Source organism: Microcaecilia unicolor, chromosome 11 (assembly GCF_901765095.1).
Source record: "Microcaecilia unicolor chromosome 11, aMicUni1.1, whole genome shotgun sequence".
NCBI classification, from domain to species: domain Eukaryota; kingdom Metazoa; phylum Chordata; class Amphibia; order Gymnophiona; family Siphonopidae; genus Microcaecilia; species Microcaecilia unicolor.
In genome coordinates, this window is record NC_044041.1 from 16,530,965 (window position 1) to 16,551,132 (window position 20,168).

Here is a 20,168-nt window from a genome sequence, read left to right on the forward strand (position 1 = left end):
ATTTGCACCGGAGCTTCAGTTCCATCCGCCCAGCATGCGATTCTCATCCTATACACATTGCCTAATGAAGTTCTGATGAAACTTAAGTGCTTATACCGTAACATTACCCCCTGATCTTCAGCGTCAAGACTCCTGCCCTCCAGCGAGCGTCTTGGCATCTGAAACAGGACATCAGACCTTCTAATCTTCTTAAATCATCTTCCCATTAAAGACATCTACATTCATCAACTAACAAATATTTAACATTAATGGATGACTTATTTAATGCAGATGAGTTTGAATAAAACACGTTAAAAGACAAATATATATATATATTCATGGGACAAACAAATCCACATTAAGGGATGACAGTTCTATGGTACAAAGTGGACTTACACCTATGACACTGATAGATTTATATTATGGGGAGCGAGAGAATTTCATGGGTACCAGAGAGCTAAACGTTTCCATATGAAAGGAAGCCCAACAAACACTCATGGGTTACACATAATTAGTCTACACAAGCCTGTGTTAAAAAGAATGACCAGGTTTAGTTTTGAAGCTGGACTGAGGACTTCTTACACATTCAGTACTCATTTTAGTACAATTTTGCTTGCATACAAGAAAACAGTCCATCATGCTTATCTAAATAAAGCAAATATCAAAGGGTTAATACATGCTGGACCCATGCGTTGTTCCCTGTTTCAAAGATGAAGAATAGTACCTGAAGAGGCGTCCATCTGGGAGGTACTGGTCTGTCCTTTACTAAAAAATAGATCCTTGGTCTCGGTTCTTCACAACATTGACATGCACCAAACATATTACATGATTCATTCCAACAAGACTCAACCCAAGGTCATTGACACTTGGCCAGGAAAGGCCTAAAGGAATCGGGCAATACGTACTCTGCAGAAGAGAAGGCCAAGTCGAAATTTTTGCGACGATTCTGCGGATTGAGTTGACCGTAGTCAAAGGCCTCTGGGAAAAAATTGTGGACAAGAGCGCAGAAGGCCATTCCGTCGCTCCAGCTGGATGAAAAGTTCTGGATATCCACATGCTAGAAAACGAAAAGGGGGCCAATAAGATCGCAAGATATTTCCAGTAACAGATTACGCTCTCAATCTTTTCCCACCAGAAAGGTTTGAAATGACTTACCTCATACCCTCGAGTCTTTGTTTTGCACCAGTCCAACAACATTTGCTTAATGCTATTGGCATTAGGTACCCCAAAACTAGATGAACGCTGGACAGTCACTCTGGACAGAGCTGGGTTTGAAGGGCTACAGAAAGGAAACAATCGCTCACTGAATGAGGCTAAAATCTTTAAATTGACTAAAATGCAGAACTGAGAAAACAGAAATGTAAAGGGGGAAAATTGATCCACAGACTCACCTCCCACTCTCCTTCTCTAGCTTGTCAATCATAGCTTTCCGGGCCTGAGTGGCTGAAGTCTTTGGCAGGTTCTGAGCCTTCATCATCTCCTTTTTCCGCTCAGCCTGACGCCGTTCCAAAGCAGCCAGACTGCTACTGCGTGATGAAGCATCGTCCTCTCGATCAAAGATACTATACAGACAAAGACAAAAGGTGAAGCAGTGTGGTAACAGACGTCACGTCGGAAGATAAGATCAATCAAAGAATGGCAGTGTTAGCAATGTATCCAAACAGTGAATTGATTTGCTCCTTTCTGACACTGACAAGTCAGATTATGACTCATGAACTGCATGTCTAAAGGCTCAAACTTAAGAAGCCTGACAGCTGCATCTTACTGGCTCTGCTTCAGCATTCTGTGTAGCCAGAGTCCTTACAGCAGCAATTTCTATACTTTCTGCTGAAACTTTGAATTCTGGGTCATGCTGACTCTTAAAAGCACTTGTCCCCCCCCCCCCCCCCCCCCCCACTGATTCTACTTCACAAGGTTTGAAGGTGAAGATGTGTTGAGGTTTTAGATAACACTATGATAAACATGGGTGCTAGGGAAATTCCTGTACGAAATAGCGACTACAATCTTCAGTAAAAGAAACCTTGGAAATCCTGTGTTCTATAAACAAGGAGATCATCCTGAGCTTTGATGTAATAAAGCACAAGTTAATAGGGGCACTAATTTTTAACAACATTTAATTTACACAGTAAAGAAACGTTAACGCCCATTACGGTAAGCTAATAATATGCTAACATGATGGGTAATATGTTTGTACATCCTTATTTTTCAATAAAACAAATTTAAAAATTAAAAAAAAAAACTGACTAAAGTGTATTAAAAACAGAGGAAAAGTTAAAAGGACACCAACTTTACAGTTGTTTTTTAAATATTTGTAGAATTGTAGGCTCTCTGGTCCAGCCTGGCATCCCTAACCCAGAGAAAAGTCTGTTGCCTCAGCAAAAGAGGAAGGGGAGGTAGATTCATCTTAATCAGGGTGCAGGGTGGGAGGAGGAGTAGACAAGGGGTCCTGGACACAGGGCCACCAAGATAAGGGGCGGGGGTGGGGGAGATTCCTTCTGGCCCTGTCTCCAAGGTGGGGCCCACTGACGGCAATAGAAAAGCTGCTTTCTTTATGCTTACGGTGGCAGGCATAGGCAGAAAGCTGGATTGGTCTCCTGCAGCTGTGTGCAGGGTTATTGAGTTAACTCTGTTCTGCTGGCCACGTCCCGTCTCCTATGTGAAGTACTTCCTATTTCCGCATACGCAGGATGGGATGCAACAGGTAGAAGGACCCGTGGCCAGCAGAGCAAAGTTAGCGCATTAACCCAGCACACAGGAGCAGGAGACAGACTAACCAAGCAGTAAGCTACTGCCAGGTAAGAAAAATGTCAGGAAGTATTTTTTCACGGAGAGAGTGGTGGATACTTGGAATGCTCTCCCCCGCGGGAGGTGGTGGAGATGAAAATGGTAACGGAATTCAAAAATGCGTGGGATAAACATAAAGGAATCCTGTTCAGAAGGAATGGATCCTCAGAAGCTTAGCGGAGATTGGGTGGCAGAGCCGGTGGTGGGAGGCGGGGCTAGTGGTTGGGAGGCGGGGCTAGTGGTTGGGAGGCGGGGCTAGTGCTGGGCAGACTTCTACGGTCTGTGCCCTGAAAATGGCAGATACAAATCAAGGTCAAGTATACACAAAGTAGCACATATGAGTTTATCTTGTTGGGCAGACTGGATGGACCATGCAGGTCTTTCTCTGCCGTCATCTACTATGTTACTATAAGTGTGTGTGGGGGGGGTGGGGGGGAGGGCTCTCTCAAGATCGTTTGCCCCGGGCCCAACTTGGTCTCTCGGTGGCCCTGCCTGGACACACATCCCCAGCTCCAGGACTCAACGTGGTGCACCCATGCTTTCAGACGTTTCTATCACCTCCACTTACTTTGATAGAAGGTGGACAGCATTATGCCAACTCTAGGGCTGGTGTTAAAATGGAATGAAGAAGCACTTTCAGCTTAGTGCAAAATTACTCCCAGCACATTTGTGTCGCAAACACTAAACTTACAGCACATCTTAATGAAGAGTTTTGTCAGCATTAAAACCCATTTCAAGTTTTTCGTTTGCAGAGTGGGAGTAGGAGTTGTCGCCTTCTTAGCCGTAAGGCAGCTTTATTCAGGAAAAAAAAAATCCATTCTGAAAATATGGACAACACCAGAGGCTCCTTCCTACTGGAGCTGGCGTAGTATGCTCCATCATCATACGCTCCTGGAAAAGCTCCTTGTGCGCAAATCCCTTAAACGGAAGAAAGAATTTTTGTCTATATGGGAGCCCGATCTCTCCTCATTATCTCCCAGACCTCTAAGTACTACTGGATGTTGGTATGTCTTGCTCCGAGGGCTTAAGTACGGTGTATGTGCGGTGGTTTATTTTTTTCTTTTGCTCAATGACAAGTTACTTCTGGGGGGTAGATCTCCATTCTAGGATGGTCACTATTATTTGGGGTGAAGAGGTCATAAGAATACAGGCCCTTTCCCTCTTACTTTAGTCGGAGATCTGATTCTATCCTGGCCGGGTTGTAACACTAAATTCTCAATGTCTTGGCCATCCATGGACAGAAAGGTTGTAAGTGGGGTTTTTTTTTAGGGGGGGGGGGGGTTCTGTTGGATGGTGTATAGTTCTTCACTGTTTGGGGTAAGGCGAGGGATGGTTGCTTGGGGTAAAGGGGGAGGGATCGTTGTCTGGGACTGTTGTACATCCCCCTTAAGATTTAGTTTGCTCTCAGGCTCTAGGTTCAATATTCTGGGATTGGCTTTACTATACACACGCTTGACTTCACTACTGATATGGGAGGGGAGAAGGTATTTGGAAAAGATTGGGAAGGGTCAATTAGGAAACAAATAAGGAAACATTGCTTTGTTTACTGGCTTCTTCACTGACTTTTTAATACCCAGATTTAACATGAATTCCAAATACAAAACAGAGCAATACAGCACATATCTTAAGTGCTAAAGTACCGTGCCAGACATTGCAAAAGTTATACCAGCACTCTTGGGTTTAATGACACAGGAAAGCTGGGCACTGCAAATTCTGATTAGTCTTGTTGTCTCCCGCGAATCTGTATTCTTCACAGATTGCGTCATCTTTGTGTTGGCTGTGCTTCTCGGTGTTTTTTTTACTAACATTATTGACATGAAGTAAAATACTAAGAGAGGTTCTGGGACAGAGTTGGGGAGGGGATAAGTTCGGAACTGGAACCGTGTTAAAGTTAAAAATGAAAGAAATACAGAAAAACAAAAAACCTCACAGAGATAAAATCTCTAAGGAGACAGCGAAGATGACTCAATAGAATGATGATGCTGTACTGGTCTAGGAGATTTATTGGTCAACAACATTGACTCGACACGGCCGTGTTTCGGCCCACTGCCCTGCCTCAGGAGTCTTCTAATGTTGTTTGGATTGGTCTATCTTTTATCACTTGCTGTAGTGATGTCAAATTCTATCACTCTAAACTGTTCTCTAGACTTGTGACAATTTGTCCGTAGTCCGAAAAGTAACGACCTTCGCTGTCTTCTTAGAAAAAAAAAGAAAAAAGTTAAAAACGAAACATTGTATTGTTTACGTCAATGCTGATTGCATTTTCAATAAAAAAAGATTTAACATTAAAAAAAAAAACCCTATCTCAAATGTAGGTGTAAAAAGCAACGCTGTTTGAGTACAGAAGTGCGTCAAGATTGGGGCGTTGTATGATATCGGGCTCAGTGAAATTCCAAAGGATCTCGAGAAAATCTGCAAAGTGTAACTTTGTACCAAAGAGTGCTGGAATGACTTTTGCTGTGTCTGGCATTTTCCTTTGTTATCTGAAATGTTTGTTGTATTGCTCTGCTGTTTTGCATTTGAAATTCAATAAAAATGAATAATTTAAAAAAAGACACAAAAAAAAACACAGACCTGCGTTGAGTCTATATATCTCCTGTGTAATTTAATGAATGTGGTCCTTGTGTTTGAAAAAGAAAAAATGTTACAAAGAACCTCGCTAAGTGGAAATCATTACAGAAACAGCAAAGTCATCCAGTCTCATGCAATGAAACCCAAAGGCAACAGAGCAACGAGAGAGGCCATGCTGTCCATTAAATCACTTTGATTCCATTCCAAGAGGAGCGGCATAGCAAGTTTCTAAATAAACAAACACGCAGGCCAGAACGGTTTAGCTAACCAGAATGCCAAAGCATTGACGTTAAATTCACCAAGTCTTGAAACGCCACAGATCCTGCTGATGAACGGCAGTCCCAAAAGACCTGATCATCAGAGGACAATTCGGGGAGTCAGGAGATTCGATCCACAGTGCTTACCTGCCCACTTTTTTAGAAGTGGAACTGAAGGAGGATTTTGTCTGAACCACTGTGCCGCCATCTAGAAAGAAAGAGAATAAAAAGCGTATTATTGTAGCCTGGCTGTAGTTCAGCCACAGAGTTCTCCAGACGATTCTCTCTCCAGAAGCCGCTGAATCTGCTATTAAAAGAAACAGGAAGGGTCCCCATTAGGACAGTGATGCCTATTTAAGTGTCTGTACTTTGAAATGTTAAGTCAGGAAGGTGTCTCTTCCTCATTAAGGGAGTCTATAAACCGTACACTAAACATCTTTGCTATGAGATGCTTGTCTCTAAAACAGGAGGCTGTAATCTCTTTGCTCAGAGACCCCACAGACCTCTGCACTGAGATCCTACACAGTGTTGTGTCAAGAGATGCTCATCACACTGACAGGCAACCTTGGAGATCCCATGGATCCTGTACTGTATTCTGTAATGAGACGCTTGACACCCTGATACAAGCAGCTGCGTTCTCTCTACTCAGAGATCGATGTGAAACAGTGGCGTAGCTACGTGGGGCCAGGGCACTCACAAATTTCTCTGGGCCCCTGGTTTTGCTGGTGGGAGTCCCCAACCCTTGCCAGCTGAAGCCTTGTCCAGCGTCGGTCTCCGGCACCACCACATTGCCTGCCCTGCTCTGTCTTCTCCTCACGTCCAGCATGCTCAATTTCACTAAAAGGAGCGTGCAGGACGTGAGGGGAAGACAGAGCAGGGCAGGTAATGTGGCAGCGCCGGGGGCTGGTGCTGGACAAGGCTTCAGCTGGCGGGGGTTGGGGACCCCCATCAGCCAAGGTATTTACTGTGGCAGTGGGTGAGGAGCGGCAGGGCAGAGAGGCAGTGGGGGGCAGACCAAAATGTGCCCCCCCCCCCCATTTCTGGCTCTGGCCCCCTCCCACCACGAGGTCTGGCTACGCCCCGATGTGAAATGATCTAAAGTGGTAAAAAAAGTTGAGGACTTACTTTCAGATCTCTTTACATAACTTGACTCGATGGTGGTAGTTCTAGAGGATTTATTGCCGTCATCTGCAAATGAAAGAATTAAATCAGACTTTTATTTCTGCTTAAACCACTACCAAGGAAGGAAAAGTAAAGAACAGACAAGCTACCACAGGCTTCTCAAGCTGACAAGGCTTCACAGCAGACACAATCACCCTTGGTTAGCCGACACTTCAGAGGAACAAGCTCGCTCTGTACCAAAGGGAACCCCCTCTCCCGGGCAAGAGAACAAGAACAGGGGTTCCTTGGCCACTATGTTCCAGGAGAAAAACTCCCTAATTCCTCCCCCTCAGAATTCACAGTAACTTTACATTTAGGGCTTCGATTTTTAAGGGCCAGGGCTCTAAGGGGTCCTTTTACTAAGGTGCGCTGAAACATGGGCTGCGCTAGTTATTCTGAACATGCCAATCCCATAATTCTGCGTTAGATTCGCAGTAGAGTTTCTCTCTACCGTGAGTCTTTGAGTATCGGCCCATTAGGTGTTTAAATTAGGTCTCTTTTCTGGCTAATTAGGGGTTCTTTCTGGGTAGAAAAAATATCAGCATTGGTTGGTGTTTCTGTGTCACAGGCCTACTTTGGTGAATTAATACGTATGTTTGTGTTGCTGGGACGCATGAGCACAGAAATGACGCAAAACTCAAATGAAGGGTGTGAAAGAAGTCAGAAGAGGGGCAGTAGGGTACTAGGGAGTGGGGTTTATACTTCTGCTGAGGTAATCAATAGAAATAGAATAAAATACAACATAGAAAAGAGAATAAGGTGATACCTTTTTTATTGGACTAAACACATTTTTTTATTATCTTTCGAAGGTAGCCCTTCTTCTACAGATCAGAAATACTTCTACTGAGAATCTCTCCAATAGGGACTCCAGAGGTCAAATAAAGCCGGTGAAATCTAAGCTACAGACTCGCATCAAGTAATTTTATTAAGATTTCGGGCCACCTAATTCTCCACAGCTGGGCAATTCATTTTTGCATTCAGACAAGTTTAGTGGCATGACAATGTTATATGTATAGCCACATGTGATTGACCAGAAGGCGCAAGTGGAAGATTCTTCCCTTCCCACACATCTAGCTGCAAACTGTGCCGACACATTTCACAGGATCCCCCAGTCATTCACAACGGAAAAATGTTCAACAAAATGGAATCCTTCACATGCGGTATATATTATTCAATGTAAAAAGTGTGAAGAAGGGTACTATATTGGAGAAACAAGCCAGATACTAAAGACGAGATTTAATTTACATAGACATCATATGAAGAATGCCAGTGCCAACCAGGATGTCACTTCTGTAGGACAGCACTTTACAAAAACAGAACAGTGTGCCAATGATTTTATAGTGAGAGTACTAAAAGGAAACTTTAAGACAATCCAGGAACCTAAGACCTTTGAAGTTAAAATTAAGAAATATTTTGACACCCACCAGACAGGACTTAACAGCAATCTGGGTTTTCTAGCCCATTATAAACCATAAAATTCTACTGCTTTGCCACCCTCTTATCTACCATCCATCTCTCCCAGTCTCTCATCCACCCTGCTCCCCCTGTTTCTCACCTTACTCACCCAGCCCCCTTCCTGTGATTGGAATGCTTTGGTGTTTCACTTACATATACTGTTATTTATCAACATTTGCTTATTTCCGATCTGACGAAGAAGGGCAACCTTTGAAAGCTAATCAAAAAATGTATTAAGTTAGTCCAATAAAAAAAGTATCATCTTATTTTCTTTTCCATGTTTTATTTTGTTTGATTTCTATAGATTCTACATGGAATGTTGCTATTCCACTAGCAACATTCCATGTAGAAGTCGGCCCTTGTAGATCACCAATTTGGCCGCGCAGGCTTCTGCTTCTGTGAGTCTGACGTCCTGCACGTACGTGCAGGACGTCAGACTCACAGAAACAGAAGCCTGCGCAGCCTTCTACATGGAATGTTGCTAGTGGAATAGCAACATTCCATGTAGAATCTCAAATAGTAGCAACAGTGGAGGAGTGGCCTAGTGGTTAGGGTGTGGTGGACTTTGGTCCTGAGGAACTGAGTTCGATTCCCGGCACAGGCAGCTCCTTGCGACTCTGGACAAGTCACTTAACCCTCTATTGCCTGCCGCATTGAGCCTGCCATGAGTGGGAAAGCGCAGGGTACAAATGTAACAAAAATAAAATAGATACTATTGGAGATTCTACATGGAATGTTGCTACTCTTGGAGATTCTACATGGAATGTTGCTATTCCACGTAGAAGTCGGCCCTTGCAGATCACCAATGTGGCCGCGCAGGCTTCTGCTTCTGTGAGTCTGACGTCCTGCACATACGTGCAGGACGTCAGACTCACAGAAACAGAAGCCTGCGCAGCCTTCTACATGGAATGTTGCTAGTGGAATAGCAACATTCCATGTAGAATCTCCAATAGTAGCAACATTCCATGTAGAATCTCCAATGGTATCTATTTTACTGTCATAGTAATGCTTGAATGTTTTCACTTATATACACTGTCAGCTAGCACATTTGCTTATTTCCGATCTGAAGAAGAAGCGCAACCTTCGAAAGCTAATCAAAAAATGTATTAAGTTATGTCCAATAAAAAAAGTATCATCTTATTTTCTTTTCTATGTTTTGTTTTATTTCTATTTATTTCCTTTCCCAAAGGATGTCTCTGGAACTATGCGTTTATAAGAATTACTATCTGGATATACTCGGTTTTAATTCCCCCTTAGGAATTAAACTGAGCCTGGTTTAAAGAAAGTTATGCAAGTGTCTAGAACAATCCACTGCACCCTCTTCCTCTGTCTCAGGTAGCGCGACACTCACCTTTGAAAGCACATCTCTCTTCTATTCTCCTTTCACCCCCCCACCCTACTCGCAATTTGAGTAACCACCAATGCAAGAGATCCGATTTGATTAGAGAAATTGATTACCTTGCCTTTTCCAATCTGAGCTGAAAGTGAATAACACACAAGTACAGGAGCTATTTTCCTGTCACTGGAAGGGGGAAGTATCTGGGTTATAAAAAAAAAAAAAAAGGTATGAACAAGTTCCTGGAAGAAAAGTCCACAGTCTGCTATTGAGATAGAAATAGGGAAAACCACTGTAGTCCCTGAGATTGGTGACATGGAATCTTGCTACTCTTTGGGATTCCGGAATCTTGCTACTCTTAGGGATTCCGGAATCTTGCTACTCTTTGGGATTCCGGAATCTTGCTACTCTTTGGGATTCCGGAATCTTGCTATTCTTTGGGATTCCGCCAGATACCTGTGAGCTGGATTGGTCACTGCTGGAAGTAGAATACTCGGCTAGATGGACCATCAGTCTGATCCAGTATGAAGAAAAAGACAAAAGTGATTTGCCCAAGGAGCACCAGTCGGAGAGGGCAGATTTGAATCTTGGTTTCTCTGGTTCTGAGCCCACTGCTTTCTACTATACAATGAAGAGCAGAGCTCTCCAAAGCTGTTTTAAATACAGTACAGTCTTGATTATCCGATGTAAATGGGACCAACAGGTGGCTGGATAATCAAAAAGTCAGATGAGGGATGAAAAAGAAGCATATTGAATGCATGTTTCAAAAGCGGAACAGTAACAAGAGTTTACAAGCTTTATATACCCAAGAATCTTACCCAGCAGTGCTGCCTTTTAAATAACGCAACACTAGGAAAGAGAACGAAACCCACATGCATCTCATTAATGATGCTGTGATGTCACCTAGGTATGTCGGATAATCCAGAATGTCGCATAAATGAGACTCCCTATGAGGAAAGGCTGAATCGGCTAGGGCTCTTTAGCTTGGAGAAAAGACAGCTCAGGGAAGATATGATAGAGGTCTATAAAATAATGAGTGGAGTAGAACGGCTAGACGTGAATCGTTTATTTACTCTTTCCAAATATACTAGGACTAGGGGGCATGGAATGATGCTACAAAGTAGTAAATTTAAAATGAATCAGAGAAAATATTTCTTCATTTAACGTGTAATTAAACTCTGGAATTCGTCGCCAGAGAATATGGTAAAAGCAGTTCGTAAAAGTCCATAGACCATTATTTCTAGAATAAGCAGCATAAAATGTATTGTACTGTTTTGGGATCTTACCAGGCACTTGTGACCTGGATTGGCCACTGTTGGAACCAGGATGCTGAAAGAAAGACTATGAAGAAAGACTAAGGAGGCTAGGGTTTTCAGCTTGGAAAAGAGACGGCTGAGGGGAGACATGATAGAGGTATATAAAATGATGAGTGGAGTGGAACAGGTGGATGTGAAGCGTCTGTTCACGCGTTCCAAAAATACTAGGCCTAGGGGGCATGCGATGAAACTACAGTGTAGCAAATTTAAAACAAATCGGAGAAAATGTTTCTTCACCCAACGCGTAATTAAACTCTGGAATTCGTTGCCGGAGAAAGTGGTGAAGGCGGTTAGCTTAGCAGAGTTTTAAAAGGGGTTGGACGGTTTCCTAAAGGACAAGTTCATAAACCGCTACTAAATGGACTTGGGAAAAATCCACAATTCCAGGAATAACATATATAGAATGTACGTTTGGGAAGCTTGCCAGGTGCCCTTGGCCTGGATTGGCCGCTGTCGTGGACAGGATGCTGGGCTCAATGGACCCTTGGTCTTTTCCCAGTATGGCGATACTTATGTACTTATTGTCTATTTGCTCAAATTAAAGTTTGACTGTTCTTCTTCCCCAGCCTGCAACTAGACAAACTGATTCCCACAAAACTAACAGCCATTGGCCATTGGCCATCCCAGAAAAACGCTCTCTGATGAGCTCAGTATACGGACAGGGACACAGGTGTGCCTGAAAACACATTTAACTGGCTGAACGTTAAATGTTATGGCTTCAGACTGATACAGTTCGGTGACTGCAGGATAAACTCCTTTGTGGGGTTTCTTACTTGAGTGGACAAGTCGCTCTGTTTTAGTGATGGTGTTGACTGAAGACCCGCCAGCCCTCTTCTCGCTCTGCCTCACTGCAGCCTCTGTGGTTTGCCCTGCTCTCCTCCCCTCCTGCGTTTTCATCTTCATCTCCTGCAGCCTCTGGTCTCGTTCCTTCTCACGCTGATCTGGAAAGCCAAGGAGAAAGCAAGAGAAAATGAGTCCACCGAGTTAACCGAGAGTTCCTCATCCCGGTTCACTCTCCCTGTGCTACTCAGAGATAGATGATTCCACCGTGCAAATACCAGTCAGTCGCACCTTAAAAGGAAAAAATATGACCCTCTCTCCTTTAAATCAAACGCAGCTATGTTGCCAATCATGCCAGACGATTTGATGCACTGATGTTTCTGGATTTTGAACGGAGGCATTTATTCTGTTAACTGATGCAGTTAAATGCTAAGTGGTGTTGGCTTGTCCCCAAATCCACAGAGGAGAGATGGATTAGGCGACTTAACTCTCTGCCTCAGGTATCCGTCACCAGCGCTTTCATGTCAGAAGCAGCAAAAACAAAAGTTTGGAGCGTATGATTTTCACCAAACAATCTCATGAGCATGCAAAAGAAATATTCTGTAACATGTGCTCAGGGTTATAAAGGCAAAACACAGATATAATACAGTGGTTTCAAAGGAAGGTGAACCTTCGAGAGGAAAAATTAGCATATAAAGGGGAATATGTTTACTAAGGTGTGTTAGCATTTCTAACGCGCCTGTAAAGTTAAGCCACGTTAAACGCTAAGGCGTCTATAAACCGCTACTAAACGGACTTGGAAAAATCCAAAATCCCAGGAATAACATGTATAGAATGTTTGTACTTTTGGGAAGCTTGCCAGGTGTCCTTGGCCTGGATTGGCCGCTGTCGTGGACAGGATGCTGGGCTCGATGGACCCTTGGTCTTTTCCCAGTGTGGCATTACTTATGTACTTATGTCCTCTACTTGGCTCACTTTTATTACATAGAGCAGTGATTTAACCTATTGTGATGTCATAGTGGCTCATTCCACCAATAAGAGCCAACCTCATTAGTGATGTCACAATGGCTTGATTGTATAGAATGTTTGTACGTTTGGGAAGCTTGCCAGGTGCCCTGGGCCTGGATTGGCCGCTGTCGTGGACAGGATGCTGGGCTCGATGGACCCTTGGTCTTTTCCCAGTGTGGCATTACTTATGTACTTATATGTACTTATGTTTAACGTGCGTTAAAAACGCGCACCTTAGTAAACATTAGCGAAAATCATTAACATTTCACAGCAGCGTATTTTCCTTCCCTGGTTTGTGATTATTTCTCAAACATTGCGCATGTACATGAGCATCACCGGAATAACAGGGGGAGGGGAGGGGGCGATTTTCAAGCTGTAACGTCAGGACATCCTCATACAGTCTCTTTACCTGCGACCTTTATGCCGGTTCTCAAAGCAAACCATCCTGAACATACAAAGCTGCTTTTTCTGCAGGGTGGAGATTTGAAACTGGGCTTTACCCTATCCCCCCCCCCCCCCAACCTACGCTGAGGGCCTGTCTCCTCTCAAAGCACCTTTAAGACACACTGAAGCAGAATGCATTTCAGACAGGTTTTTACACAGGTAAAGTGTTTTTAATTTGAGGACTTGGGAGCAGGGGCGTAGCCAGACTTTGGCGGGAGGGGGGTCCAGAGCCCGAGGTGAGGGGGCACATTTTAGCACCCCCCCCCCGCCGCCACCACCACCAACTTTGACCCCCCCAGCCGCCCACGACCCTCTCGACCCCCTCTCCCGCCGCCAACCCTCCCCCACCGCCGCCTACCTTTGCTGGCGGGAGACCCCCAACCCCCGCCAGCCGAGGTCCTCTTCTTCCCAATCCCGCGCAAGGCTTCGTTCTAGTCAGACTCATAGAAACAGAATGAAGCCTTGCGCCGGAAGAAGAGGACCTCGGCTGGCGGGGGTTGGGGTCCCTCGCCAGCAAAGGTAGCCCATGGCGGTGGTGGGGGAGGGCTGGTGGCGGGGGGGGGGGGGGGTCGAGAGGGTCATCGGCAGGGGGTCCAGGGCCAAATCTACGAGGGCCCAGGCCCCCATGGCCCCACATAGCTACGCCACTGCTTTGGAGTGTTTATTTTATGAAGGGCTTCCCATCTCAATGTCCCCAGACATCCTAATTAGACAGTGGAACAGCCATTTTCAAACGAAGCTACGTGTGTAAATACCTGTTTACCTATGTGGAACAATGTTTTTAAAAAGTCCCCTCTCCCCTCATATGCGCCTAAAGTCTGCACACATTACAACTTTACACATACTCGCAACTATGCTGACAAGCGGCAGAGCTGGGTTGAGGTGGGGAAAGTAAGTGTGGGGGGGGGGGGGCAATTTCTCTTCTTTTTATTCAAGACAGTTCCACGTGGAGGGCATAATCGAATGATGTGCCCAAGTTTTCATGAGGGCGCTGAAGAAGACTCTTCGGCTGACGGGGATTGGGGACCCCTGCCAGCAAACGAGGTACCTAATGTGGCGGCGGGGTGGCAACGTCAAATGTAGAGGGGGCCAGGGCGTAATCTGTGGGGGCCCATGCCCCCACGTAGCTACGCCCCTGTTCAGTACGTGGCCACATTGTGGATTCTTAACTTCTACAAAATGAAAGAATGTCCCCCAAACACTTCCCAGCTCTATCCAGAAATCTGCAACTAAACGAGAAGACCCTGAGCTACGGACTTGCAAACGTGGTTAGAGGTCGCCAAGTCCATGGGTCAAAACCAAACCTTCAGAAGAGGAAAGAGCAGATGAGCTAACGATATATACAAGTCCTGAGATTATCCGGCTCCTACAAAGGCAGGGGTGATGCATTCCGAGACGGGCGAGCGAAGAGTCGGCTTAAATCAGAGAACTACAACATAGGGCGGTGTACCTCGTTTTTTCTGTCGCAGCTCTCTCATTGCAGTTCTAATTATCCGTCTCTCTTCGAAATCCGTTGTCTGATCCAGCTAGAGAAAAACAAACAGTGAGTATTTATATGACATACCCCCCCCCCTTCCCCGAATTAAGCATTGTGCCCGTCTCTGGCCCCGATGCTCAGAACTTAATGACAACATTAGGGTCACTTAGTGCTGGAGTAGTGCCAGTGGTAATCTGCACGGTATTCTCAGAGGGCTTTAGAGCAGAAAACACACAAACAAACCCTGCTCTTAACGCTAGAGACCTGTGTTGGGGGGGGGGGGGGGGGGGGTTGAAGACAGCATTTCTTATGATTTTCTGCTTAAAATCTGCCAGTTTTGATTTGTTCTGGAAGCAGAAGGAAACCCGTGCAAGCCTCTTAAGCGCTGGTACTGAGAAACAAATGGCTGCGGGTTCGAGCAAATCCGAAAGTGAGAGCACACAATAACGCCCGTTTCTGCGCTTAAAAACAAGCCTTTCAAGCGAAAAACAAAACAAAACATGTAAAGCTTATATTTAAAGGTGCAGAAGAACAGCGCCAATGTGCGTTTCACTTCCGGGTTTACCTGGCGAATGCACACGACATCTGTGCTTACTGCGAAACTCTTGTGGGCATGTGCCAGGCACGTTCCCTCCCCCTTAGTTTCATACAGTGTATATAATTTAAATGCCATTAGCTCTGAGCACTGGAGGGTTCTGTTTCTGCATTCTTCCCGCGGTATGGGGTGGGTGCTGGAGCTTTAGCACTGGAGCTTTGAGCATCGGGGGCCTCTGTCCCCAGTCGAGGCACTGGATCATGAACAGGGCCTCTCTGCAACACACTGATATCTAGAGGTAGAGTTGCTCACTAGACCAGCAGGGTGTAACAGCGGTGTAGCTACATGGGGCCACAGGGGCCCGGGCCCCCCTCCCCCCAAAAAATTTCCTCCGGGTCTCTGGTTTTGCTGGCAAGGGTCCCTAACCCCCGCCAGCTGAAGCCTTGTCCAGCACCACCATGCTGCCTGCCCTGCTCTCTGTTCCCCCTCACATCCTGCGTGCTCAGTTTTACTAAAAGGAGCGTGCAGGACGTGAGAGAGCAGAGAGAGCAGGGAAGGCAATGCTGCGGCGCCGTAGACCAGTGCTGGAGAAGGCTTCAGCTGGCGGGGGTTGGGGACCCCCGCCAGCCAAGATATTTGCTGCAGCTTGCAGTTAGCAACCGGTGGGGAGCGGTGGGGCTGACCAAAATGCGCTCTCCTACCTCGGGCTCTGGCCCCCTCCCACCACGAGGTCTGGCTATGCCCCGGGGTGTAATTCCCGAAGATATGCTATAGCCAGGCTTTCCTACCATTTTATCTAGCACTTCCTCCTCCTCTATCGCACTTAGTTCTTCTGCGGTCAGCTTGTTCTTTCTCTCCGGCTTCTTCTCCTGGGCCTTCTCCATCCCATTTGGCAGCTCTGCCAGCCGTGACGGCTCCACCAACTCGGCGTCCATCTAGAATTGGAAAATAAAGAGACCGATTTTCCATACTTTGCTCACAGAGTTACCCCCCCCCCCCTCGCCATCGCAAAGAGATGCACACGGTTGCCTCTTACTGAACCGAAGGAGCAGCACTGTGCATGAGCCCGAGGTGTACAAGGTCCTCAGTTACTCGCCAGGAATCTGAAACCGCTTCTGACTGCTGAATTAAATTGACACCTGATCTGTGTCGGTTTCAGCCATCACCTAACCAGCATGGAAACAAGCCCTGAAGCCAGGACAAAGGCCTCAGACACATTTACGAAAACACACATCCTGGAGATATTCGATGACAGACAGCACACGATCATGTGTCATGAGACAGCCACTCACAAGCTCACACTTATTTGATACGTTATATATGATATGACAAATTACATGCAACTCGTAATACACTAATTTTGCCCTATCCTGAAGGATTTCATTTTTTTCTGCTGGGCAGACTTATACGGTCTGTGCCCGGAAAAGGACAGGTACAAATCAAGGTAAGGTATACACAAAAAGTAGCACATGTGAGTTTATCTTGTTGGGCAGACTGGATGGACCGCACAGGTCTTTTTCTGCTGTCATCTACTATGTTACTATGTTACCACCTTTTTGAACAAAAACGCACACCTATGCATTTAATAGATACGCACTTCAGCCTGCGACGGTGGTGTCTATTAAAGCCAGCAGTGTGCACACATCTGCTATCACGCAGGCCCACGTGAGCCCAGAGGCCCTGTGGGTTGAAGCGAGGCCTAGTCTTTCGTCAGAATACAGACAAGGGAAAGAGTGGAAGGGGAAGGAGGCGAGAAGCAAAGTTTCAAATGAAATTTAGTATCAACAAATACACTCCTTCTCCATCATTAAACACAACTATAATACATATCAAAAATCCCCAGTCTGAACTCCTGAAAACCTCCTAAGCTTCCAGTCTGGAATTCGTTGCCGGAGAACATGGTGAAGGCGGTTAGCTTAGCAGAGTTTAAAAAGGGGTTAAACGGTTTCCTAAAGGACAAGTCCATAAACCACTACTAAGTGGACTTGGGAAAAATCCACAATTCCAGGAATAACATGTATAGAATGTTTGTACGTTTGGGAAGCTTGCCAGGTGCCCTTGGCCTGGATTGGCCGCTATCGTGGACAGGATGCTGGGCTCGATGGACCCTTGGTCTTTTCCCAGTGTGGCATTACTTATGTACTTACTTATGTACTTTGAAATGTCTTGTGCATCAGTCATGGACTGTATCCTAGAGAGAGACACTGATGGATGCTACACTCTGACCCAATGGCTTAAGCAAGGTGGGGCCACGGGGGCCTGGGCCCCCTCATTTTTCTTCCGGGCCCCTGGTTTTGCTGGCGGGGGTCCACACCCCCACCAGCTGAAGCCTTCTTCAGACCGGCACCACCGTGTTCCCTGCCCTGCTGCTCTTTCTTCCTGTTCACGTCCTGCACGCTCAGTTTCACTTAAAGGAGCGTGCAGGACGTGAACAGGAAGAAAGAGCAGGGCAGGGAACGCAGCGCTGAAGAAGGCTTCAGCTGGCGGGGGTTGGGGACACCCGCCAGCAAAGGCATTTGCTCCTGTGCGGTGCGGAAGGGCGGCGGTGGGGCCGCACACTAAAATGTGCCCCCCCCATCGCACCTGCTCCGACCATGCAGTCTGCATATTGGTAAACAGAGCACTAGATCCCAGACACTTCACTGAGTCACTCATACAAGATACAAGCAAGTTATCTCAAGACACCGTTCAGAGCATTTCTCAGGGATGTCAGAAGGTTTTCTCATGGCTCACGTGGCAGGTTCCAGCGCACAGTGCCTTTAACTCCAGGTACAAAGAATTAAACTGGTGTTCACAAGTTGCTCATGGACATCCCGTCTGTTGATAAATCGCTTATTCCAATTTCATCAATTTAAATCTATAGTCACTATTTCTGATCGCCATCTTCCCAAATAGATGTGCAATTACAGAAATGATTTTCTGCCTTTCTGGGAGGTTCAAGGAATTAATTGGTAACGGATAAACCTCATAATCCCCTATAGAGAAATGGAATTGGAAAATCATTCCTCCTCTTAGTGAGAATTGGATTGGAATAAAGGTCCACAACTGCCCCCCCCCCCCCCCCCCCCATGCAGTTCTCTCAGGACTGGAGTAATAAAAACTCCCTAGGAGATGGCTCCCCCCACCCCCACCCCCACCCCCACCCCCACCCTCCTTCTGCGAATCACAGGTCCAATCACTTGTCTAATGGGCCTGACTGAGTCCAGGGAGGGTGCGAACACTGGGATTAACCAGTGGCTCATCGCTGGCAGCCAGCTCTTTGCTAGTGGCTGGAAGAATGGGCAACTGGTCTGGACTGGTTTCAAGATGCCTGGAATACTGTGGAGCAGTAGAAGACACCAGAGAATGACACGGGGCCAAAGTTTGTCTCCGTCCCCATCCCATCCCTGCCTCGTCAGCTCTATCCTCATCTACAGAAGCCTTGATTTTATATTTAAATCTTTTTATTAAAGTATAAAAAGGAACAATATGCTGTGCAACTGTTGTGTATAAATTACAAATAGAAAACAATACGAACAATGAGCAGCTATAATAACCCTCCTTCCCAGCACCACCCTCTACCCTTCCAACCCCAGCAATAGGTGATTTCTACTACTACACCAAGGATAGTGCTGGGCAGACTTATACGGTCTGTGCCAGAGCCGGTGGTGGGAGGCAGGGATAGTGCTGGGCAGACTTATATGGTCTGTACCAGAGCCGGTGGTGGGAGGCGGGGCTGGTGGTTGGGAGGTGGGGATAGTGCTGGGCATACTTATACAGTCTGTTCCAGAGCCGGTGGTGGGAGGTGGGGCGGGTGGTTGGGAGGTGGGGATAGTGCTGGGCAGACTTATACGGTCTGTGCCAGAGCTGGTGGTGGGAGGCGGGGATAGTGCTGGGCAGACTTATACGGTCTGTGCCCTGAAAAAGACAGATACAAATCAAGGGGCTGGTGGTTGGGAGGCGGGGCTAGTGCTGGGCAGACTTATATGCTCTGTGCCCTGAAAAAGACAGATACAAATCAAGGGGCTGGTGGTTGGGAGGCGGGGATAGTGCTGGGCAGACTTATACGGTCTGTGCCCTGAAAAAGACAGGTACAAATCAAGGTAAGGTATACACAAAAAATGACACGTGAGTTTATCTTGTTGGGCAGACTGGGTGGACCGTGCAGGTCTTTTTCTGCCGTCATCTACTATGTTACTATGTTCAGGGGTATAAAATACAACCCATTCTATATGACCTAGAGGGGAAAAATATGCCCTATGAAACACTGTTATGGTTTTTTAATCTGTGGATAAATAAGAAGTCATCAACAATCTCAGGATTCAGTCTAGCTCTCCCGTCTTCCACAGTCCTTCCTGGAATAGAAGTTGTCTTTTTAGAAGATGTGCTGGTAGCAGGATATACAGGATCCTCCATGCAAATTTTGCTAGTTGTGGCCAGTACGTTTGCTTGTTTTTCCAAAAAAAAAAATCAAAATATCTTTGTAGGCATCACTTAAACATAAATAACAGTCCAGTTCATTAACAGGCTTCAAAGTAGAAAATGACACGGGGACAAAGTTTGTCCCCGTCCCATCCCCGCAAGCTCTGTCCCCGTCCCCATCCCCGCGGTTACTGCGGTCCCCCGTCCCCGTGTCAATCTCTGGAAGACGCTACACTGCAACACGACATTCACGTGCAGGAGATTTAACAGAAAACCAGTGCTTGTTGTGTAAAACGGACTGTTGCTACTTTTGCCCAGTGGTGTTGACCTTTTGCCCTTCTCTCTTTCCTGTCAGCAATGATTTTCGGGATGTGTGTTTTGTTCATTACAGCCGCACACCTTCTACCGTCTTTGAAAAGTTAACTGTAGAAAACGATTCGAAGTCTTCCAGTTCACTTGACAGTCATTGGGAAGCAAAGTAACAATCCAGGGGTGTATTTAAGGATCCAGAAATACATAAATGACTTTTTCTAATTACAAGTTAAGCAAAGTCCTATTAACCAATGGTGTAACCAAGCAACTGATTACATCAATTCAACGGAAAGAGGGCTGTAAGAGCAGCTTGCTGTAACAGAGTGATACTAAACCTTGAAGGGCTTCAGTT

General features: G+C 45.9%; 1 protein-coding gene across 2 annotated transcripts in view; it reads right to left on the minus strand.

The window, feature by feature from the left end:
- The window catches only part of SMTN (smoothelin), a 259,947-nt gene that overhangs the window by 24,314 nt on the left and 215,465 nt on the right, over positions 1 to 20,168 (minus strand). For both annotated transcript variants that reach the window (XM_030220282.1, XM_030220283.1), the window contains exons 11-18: positions 15,892 to 16,038; positions 14,542 to 14,617; positions 11,633 to 11,800; positions 6,717 to 6,779; positions 5,739 to 5,799; positions 1,371 to 1,541; positions 1,135 to 1,258; positions 885 to 1,036 (exon numbers count right to left, since the gene is read on the minus strand). In XM_030220282.1, coding sequence (XP_030076142.1) covers positions 885 to 1,036; positions 1,135 to 1,258; positions 1,371 to 1,541; positions 5,739 to 5,799; positions 6,717 to 6,779; positions 11,633 to 11,800; positions 14,542 to 14,617; positions 15,892 to 16,038 — 962 coding nt within the window. The remainder of the gene's footprint in view (positions 1 to 884; positions 1,037 to 1,134; positions 1,259 to 1,370; positions 1,542 to 5,738; positions 5,800 to 6,716; positions 6,780 to 11,632; positions 11,801 to 14,541; positions 14,618 to 15,891; positions 16,039 to 20,168) is intronic.